At 41.4% G+C, this 8067-nt stretch overlaps 1 protein-coding gene across 1 annotated transcript in view; it reads right to left on the bottom strand.

Annotated features, from left to right (window-relative positions):
* The window catches only part of UNC80 (unc-80 homolog, NALCN channel complex subunit), a 270330-nt gene that overhangs the window by 205331 nt on the left and 56932 nt on the right, over positions 1 to 8067 (bottom strand). Inside the window, exons 8-13 of the mRNA XM_045296777.1 lie at positions 7212 to 7473; positions 5695 to 5829; positions 3621 to 3837; positions 2753 to 2893; positions 1514 to 1782; positions 1 to 244 (exon numbers count right to left, since the gene is read on the bottom strand). The exon at positions 1 to 244 is cut by the window's left edge and continues 170 nt beyond it. Of these exons, the coding sequence (XP_045152712.1) occupies positions 1 to 244; positions 1514 to 1782; positions 2753 to 2893; positions 3621 to 3837; positions 5695 to 5829; positions 7212 to 7473 (1268 nt within the window). The remainder of the gene's footprint in view (positions 245 to 1513; positions 1783 to 2752; positions 2894 to 3620; positions 3838 to 5694; positions 5830 to 7211; positions 7474 to 8067) is intronic.

The following is an 8067-nucleotide window of genomic DNA, read 5'->3' as shown; positions in this document are numbered from 1 at the left end:
CACTAACTGAAGCGCCTCCAAATCCACTGGTGGAACTTCCAGATACTCCTTTGAACTGGAAATTTCCCTCACTTGGCCGCTTCTCCACAGTCTCATGTTCCTTGTTTTCACTCTTCTTTCGGTTCTTTTCCACACAGGGCACCACACCAAGTTGAAGTAAACATTCAACAATGTTTAGGGCCACATCGCAGATGCGGGAACTGATATCGTGGTTAAGGACCAGATAAACAGCTTTGAGAACCACCTGGGGTGGACAAAGATAAACAGAGTATTTATGTGACTTGAACTACTGCTTCGTAAACAGCTCCCAACCATACCCATTCCATCATAGACACCAAATAGAACAAAGTAGCAGTGCCCTGTGGGCTGGACATCTCCATGGAAGCAGACGGTTACATCCTACTTCCCCAGAGCGGGGTGTGGGTTCAAACTGCCGACCTTTAGCCAGCAGCCCACTGCTTAACCCTGGTGCCTTCAGGGCTTCTCGTCTTTCTAAACAGATTTGCTTATTTTGCTTAAACCTTTCTCCTGAAGCTATTCTGTGCACTTTCTATTCTGTACCTATTTTCCAGGTATTTCTATTTAAATTGTATTTGGATCGTGTGTATGCATTTAATATAGAGTCTAAATCTCCCAAAGAATTAAAAATCTATACATGTGTCATTTCACTTGCCTTTCAACAAAACCTCTAGAATGTGAATCATTAAAGGGTGTGTTGAATAATGGAAGAGTAATCATTTGCCCACATAAAAATGTTTTCAACTGTTTTTCCTTTTTCCCTTTTTAAATCAAAGCGCTTTAATCCTCTACCTCTCATTTTCCATTACTAATGGCAAAAGAGCAATGACTGCCTTATGATCAGAATAAAGGAACATTTGCCCGTTCATAATTGTATCATTATTTATGTTTCTCTTTTCTATGCAAATATTTACGTGTTTAAACGATGTCTTTTATTGAATCTAATATTTTAAATTATTTGCTGAACCTGGTTCCCCGAGGCAAAATAAAAGTTGTGAAATAGAGTTATAAAATATAACAGCCTTTTCATTTGCTAATCACTATAATCAAGGCAAGCACTTTGGAGAATGCAGCCGTAGCTCATTTTCTCTTGCAACACAGGAGTTTGTTAATCCTGCTGCTTATATAACAAAAGTAACTCACTGAGAACTTTTCCCTTGAATTCTAGAAAAATGGAATTTAATAGCAAGCACACACACGTGCACAAGTATATTTGTGTGCATATAATTTCAGAATTCACCATTTTTTTCTGATGAAAAACATAATCTGAGATCAGACCAAATTTATGGTAATGCTTGGAGAAAAGGAAAAAAGCTATCCCTTTGATAGACATTGATTCATGTGTAAACATTTATAGATCTATAGAAAACTTTTTCATTTTAAAGTCCAGCATTTCTATGAATCTATTCTTCCGTTTCACTTAAAATCGTAAAGGCTGGGGAAAAAAGACTCTTTATCTTTCAAGGTTTTGGTAAGACACCCTTGTACTTCTTACAGAAAGATCAAGCATGCCGTTCTTGTGGACAAAGTTGTTGGCCCCATCGATATGGTCCGTGTCCTCCAGGCAGCTGTAGTTGATGCAGGAGTCCGTGAGGCTTCGCGGCAGGTTCGCACAGGCCAGCGGTTCGTGTGGCATCTCTGGAATAGGCACTTGGCTGCAGAGCTTCCTCATGTGCTCACTGAAGAAGTCTGCATAGCCTACGTTGAAGGACGCCAAGGTGGTGTTGAAGGTCGCAACTGTGATGGTCGAAATCTGGGATCGCACTATGAAAATAAAACACCGTCTCGTTGTGGCATCATGTGAGAGGGCTATACTACTATTTAAACCGTGACCGCAGTCACAACTGTAGCCTCTGAGGATAACTGACCCGCAGTTTCAAGGCTTATTCTCAACTCTCATGGAAGTGGGAAGAGCAGAGCCCTATGGCCCGCGGAACAGGAGAACGGTGTTAGAATCATTACCGTTCTGACTGGCTTTCTTGAGGCGGAGTATGGAATTCAACTTGCCTCTAACTTTGACTCAGCTTACTCTGTTTTATCAGGTGTGTTCTGTGCATCGTTAGGGTGACACCCCAGATGGATATAGCTAAACTAAGTTAGTGGAAGTACAGATGGGGAAATATATTTAAGCAACAACAAGCAAGAAGGATTTAAAAAAAAATTTCTTTGGTTAAGAGTGATGGGAAATACATTTGTGATGGCAACGAATAAAACCCCATCCAAACCCACTGCCATCGAGTTGATGCCCCCTCAGAGCTGCCCTGTGACAACGAGCAGGTGTCCTGCAATACTTGAGATGGAATCCTGATAAAGGAGGGGCTGCATTTCTGCTGAGGTGAAGAGCACGCCTTTCCAACGGGAACTTGTTTGGAGTCCTCCCCAGAGGCACATTTCCTCCACACAGAGCACTTAGGGCCCTTTTCTGATGTAGAAGTTTCTGAAAAAGAACTAGAGACTTTCCTATTGCTGAGACTACGCAAGTCTGTCAGAAGGGCATCAGAGAGGGAAACCAAGCGGTTGTATTAGGATGTTTCCCAAGGTCCCTTCTCTGCCCATGAATCTAGGATCTTCTATCTGTGTTCTCTCTGAGCTGCTGATGTGGTGTTCCTGGTGGACTATTGTTCTAAGAATCGTTACCAAGTAAATTACTAAGCAATAAAGTTCAAGTTTTCAAAATCCTAAAGGAACAAGATACGGTGACCAGCAGGATACACAGGCCCGGTCTTGGACCTACCTTCTTTGACGGTGTTCTCGCCATGGCTGTTGGAGTGGTCCGGCAGGTCGCTCACCAGGGTGTGGTGGGAGTGCGAGGGCCTGGCGCTCAGGCTCTCCATTTCAGTGGCAGCATCGGAACTTCCCCGCCGGGTAAACTTCCCTGAGAGGATATGGGGATTTTATAATCAGAAGATTTGTTGCAGAGATTTTGTGTGTCCAAAGACTGCGGTGACTATGAAGGACAATCAGAAAGAGCAGGTAGCCCAGCCAAAATTGAGTTGAACTTGAGAATACTTAAGGTCAAGATGATTGATGAAGTGCCCCAATATAAGAAGATCAACCTCAAAATAAGTTCATGCCAGAAACCATCTGTTCTGCCAGGACCAGTTGTGGTCTCCTAATCTTAAGATGACCTTCTTAATATGCCTTCCAGAAAAACAAACAAAAATGTTCCCTTTCTTCTCCACTTCCTCCTCTTTTGGCCGTGCATTCTCTTCCATTCTTATAGCTCTTCCTTTCCCCCTTGCCCTTTCCTCCCCAGCCCCATTTTTCTTTTTAATATCAGGATTAAATAAAATGTTTAGAATCACAATGGAAATTAATGTATAGAACCCTCTAAGACCATGTTAATGCATCTAGGATTGTCTACGAAATGGAGCCATTACCTGACTCTACAGAATATTCTGTACAGAATATTGAGTGTAGACTCCTAGTCAATTATCTGGTTACTCTGGCTGGGAAGACTTGGCATTTTGGTGTTGAGGGCCCTGACTTTGGCCCATTACTCAAGCATGATCAAGATCTGATGGTGAACTCTGGATCTCAATTCCTAAACACTCAGATCAGTCAGGCACAGCCCCACAGTATTGAAAAGTCGTTTCCATCACCTAAAATGGTGGTTTGCCAGCCTCCTTTCTCAATTCCTCGCCGGTCTTCTCCAAGCCCAGAGAAACTGCCAAAGGAGAAGGTACTGCGGGTAGGGGACACATCGAGGTGGTCCTCATGAAGTAAGAAGGGCACTCCCATTCTTCGGGGCCTCCTCTTCCCTGTGTGATGGAATGGAATAGACCCTTTTCGCTCTCGGTCTTCTTTGCGGCTCTTGAACTACAAGGATGAGAGATGAAGGGTTAGGCAAAGAGCAAAAGAAAGGCAGCAGTTTTCTCCCCATGGGGCCTCTTGATCCACAGCAAAATGTGGAAATATTCCTGAGACAGTGCATCTTGCAAGTCACTGGATACCATTCGCTAGAGTGAGGAGAAATTGTGATCAAAGAGTGAATGAAATGGAGTAAAAGGCAAACTATTCCATGGATTTTTATACTGGATTAGATTATAGCAGTCATTTTTCGAAGTGTGATTTCTAGAGAAGAAGCTTCAACATCAAGTGGGAACTTGTTAGAAATGCAAATTCCTATGCTATGGGTTCAAGCAAAGGAATACTTTTAAGGATGGTGCAGACCCCGGCAGTGATAGGCTCTGTTGTGCGTCCAATCGCTGTGGGTTGGAACCAACTCAATGATACCTAACAACAACAACAACAACAACAACAACAACAACAACAACAACAGGTTTTACATCAGCTGTACTAGATCAGAAATTCAGAGGCCCCGCAACCCCTATTTTAACAATTTCTTCAAATTATTCTGATGCACGCTAAAATTTGACTACCACTAGGTTACAGTATTGGATCCATGAGTTACCATGTGGGCCAGACAGTCTTTTCCCATTCTGTTGTTCAAGACTAAGATCTATCGTACCAACCAACCTCTTTCAAGTGTGGGCCACTGCTCAAAATGAAGAGACATGGAAGATACAGAGTATGAAATAGGAAACCCACTACTCCCATTAATAAAACAAAGGTATCCAAGAACTAGTGCCGTCATAGTTTAGTGCAATGGCTCTCAGCTCTAACTGGGTATTTGTAGTTTTAATATCAACCCAGAGATTTTCATGCGCAGTCAATATCCCTGCTCAAATGATCAAGAGTTCTAGAAAAAACAAAGACTGAAGGCAGAAATTACTACTTATTTAGCAGCACTCTGAGCTCATACATAAGTTAATAATCTATTTTTTCTCTGCATTGCCAGAATTGAAGCAATTATTTTGAAAAAAAAAAAAATTAAACGACACCACACATATACATAAAAATAATGAAATTCTTCCACAGACTTTTTGGTCTCCTAATACGTATAGCCCAGGTGGTATAGTGGTTACGCGTTGGGCTGAGGTCCGTGTGGTTGGCACTGTGAACCCACCAGTAGCTCCTCAGGAGAAAGACGGGGCTATCGACTGCTGTAAACAGGGACAGTCTTGGAAATCCACAGGGTTCCCTCTGAGTCAGCGTTGACTCGATGGCAGTGAGAGGAGAGAATTCTATTCTTCCCCAAACCTTTTGAAGCCCCTTCTGTTGCAATACACATATTACTTAATATTTGTTTAGCACTATACACTCAGAAAACCAGAGCTGGGATGTGAGGAATACAAAAAACGTGGACTCTTTAACTAGAAGACTTAATTTGAGATTAGGCACAAATATTTAACAAATTACCTAAAGTTTCCAAGGCTGTTTCTTATCTGAAGAATGAGAGAATCAGGGTTTCTCTTGGATTAAATAAGAACTAGTTATAAAAAGCTCTTGATAAAAGGAGATGAGCCATACAAGTATAAGCTCTTACCACACCACAAGCACCAGGGCCCCACTACTGCAAGCACTTCACACCGGTCTCTAGATTTTAACTTTATAACAGCCCCACAGAACATTTAGAGTAGAAAACACGTCCATACATTTAGAGGGACTTACACAGGGCCATACTGCATACCTGGGAGTTGACCTCTCTTTTGGGGTCCATTTCCCATCTCATCCCACACAGCAACATGATCAGAAGCACCTGATAGCCCACTGACTTTTTGCTTTTTCTTTTCAATTACCAAAATATCAAAGAGCTTAAGTGGCTCCACTGACCTTCTTGAAAATGTTCATTCCCAGGTCTGAAGACAGATCTGGGACAGCAGACCTACGCAGATTGGTCAATGAAACCTTGGAAAAGGCCTCTGGACTCAGCGATTTGTCCTCTTCGTTACACTTCATAGTGAGATCCTTAACACAAACAAAGCAGAACCAATGATCAAGGGCACAGAGCTTTATTACCAAGTTGCTAATTGCAGTCACTTTTTTTACATGAACTGATTTGACGTCTACAAATTATTTGTTGATTAACTTATACATTCAATTTTGTAAAAACCCAAGTGGTTGCTACTGAGGAAACATAGTATTTCATACTAATTGCTACTTGGTTAGAATCCTCATGCAATTTCAGATATTCTGGAATTCAAAGAAAATAGGGAGGAAATACATAACGCTTTTTAAAAATTCAACTAGTAATCAAAGCACATGCTCACTTGAAACAGAATCATCCACTTCTTTTTCACTGAAAGACGCCCACATGTTTCTCAGAACATGTGGAAGCTTTTCTGACAGAGCCCAGGAACATGTAAGTAAGCGGAAACAACTGGAGCACACTGAGATCACACGGTTCTCTACATAGTCAAGACGAAACGTTGGCAGGAAGGAAGGCCAGAGAAAGAAGAAAATGTCCTAAACCTGCTTATGGTAGTGATTGTAAAACTCTTCTTGATATGATTGAACAATTGAATTGTATGATAGGTGAATTATATATCAATAAAACAAAATAAAAAGGAGTGGGAAAACGAGTGATCGAGTGAATAGTAGGGCATTCATTTCTCACAAAGTGACTTTCAAGGGATATAGTTGTGTCACTATAGTTCTCCAATCATCTAATGGCAAGATTATATTTAGTGAAATTCTCCCATCATCTGATATAATAACAAGACTATATTTCAAAAAGCAACATTCTTAATGATGACCTACAAGCACTAAAATTTGTGCATTATACAAAAAGGCAGAATAATGCTCAATTAAAAGTTAGTGTCAGGCATTTCATGGTAATGTGGTCATCAACAAATTATATGGTCAGCAGACCCAATTTTCCATCATATGCATAAACAGAGGATTGCTCTAGATCAGCGGTTCTCAACCTGTGGGTCGTGACCCCTTTTGGGGTCGAATGACCCTTTCACAGGGGTCACACTTTTTTCATAACAGTAGCAATATTACAGTTATGAAGTGGCAATGAAAACAATTTTATGGTCTGGGGTCACCACAACATGAGGACCTGTATCAAAGGGCCATGGCATTAGGAAGGTTGGGAACCACCGCTCTAGGTTAAGATGTCCAAGAAGCATTCAGATAACACTTCTTTTAATAGTAAACTAAGCACCAAAGAACGCCCCAAGGGTCCAGTTGTGAACAAGAGAAGGGAAAGGATAATGGGGGGAAAGGGACTCATCCGCTAAATGATCACAGTGGAATACATGGGAGTTGGATGCACAGAAGAAAGACAAAAGGCAATTGTGGGCAAAGTTGTTGGTTCAAATGACAAGGGAGCAAACGTCTCTTACTTGGGTTTTGTGGGTGTTCACTAGTGAGGGAGCTGCTGCCACCATTGAACTACTCCTGGGTCTGGGTAGGAGAGGAATATCTGGTTCTGGGGGCTTTTCTGGCTTCTCTTCCAACATGTGTCGCAGTCTCTGTAGATAATACATCAAGGACCACTGAGTGCCCTCCTCAGACCAATGGGGCTGGAGTAGACAGCGAAGAACAGCAACATCAAAGTAGGTGGCATAGCGGGACCTCTGGCACGGAGGCAGTACAAGAGAGGCCCTGTTCACAATGGCAGAAAGACATGATTACACTGATAGTCAAGTGTTTCTGGGGTCAGCACAGCATTTTCTCATTCACAGCTCTTTATCATTTGATGGCTACAGATTATTTAACAAATATATATTCTTTTTTTTTTCAAAATCCAAGTGGTTACTACTGAGGAGCCACAGTGTTAAATACTAATTGCTACTTGGTTAGAGCCCTCATGCAATATGGCTAGTTTTCATGCAATTCCAGATGTTCCTGGCTCCCATCATTCAATGTTTGTTATTTGTCAGACTAAGTACTTCCTGGAACTATAGACAAGACAGTGTTGAAAGATGAATATGAATTAGGGAGGCAACGTGGATAATAGAACAGGAAGGTGGATCCTCATTTCAGTTTCAGGAAACCCAGAAAATTCTAGAGTTTTAAAGTAATCATGAGTTATGAGGGCTCATAAAAGTTCAAAATAGCTGTTGAGTAGTTTGGAAAGTAGTTAATGACATGAATCAAAACTATACAAAATAGATGAGGTTCAGATAATAATGCCTCCTCTATGTTAAGCTATCAAGCTTTGAATTTTACTCTGATAGAAATTGGAATGATAGGGGG

The sequence above is a fragment of the Echinops telfairi genome, unplaced genomic scaffold (genome assembly GCF_000313985.2).
Source record: "Echinops telfairi isolate 266 unplaced genomic scaffold, ASM31398v2 ScPeMD7_3;HRSCAF=10, whole genome shotgun sequence".
NCBI classification, from domain to species: domain Eukaryota; kingdom Metazoa; phylum Chordata; class Mammalia; order Afrosoricida; family Tenrecidae; genus Echinops; species Echinops telfairi.
The sequence above is the reverse complement of the archived record's forward strand: the minus strand, read 5'-3'. Positions and strand labels throughout refer to the sequence as shown.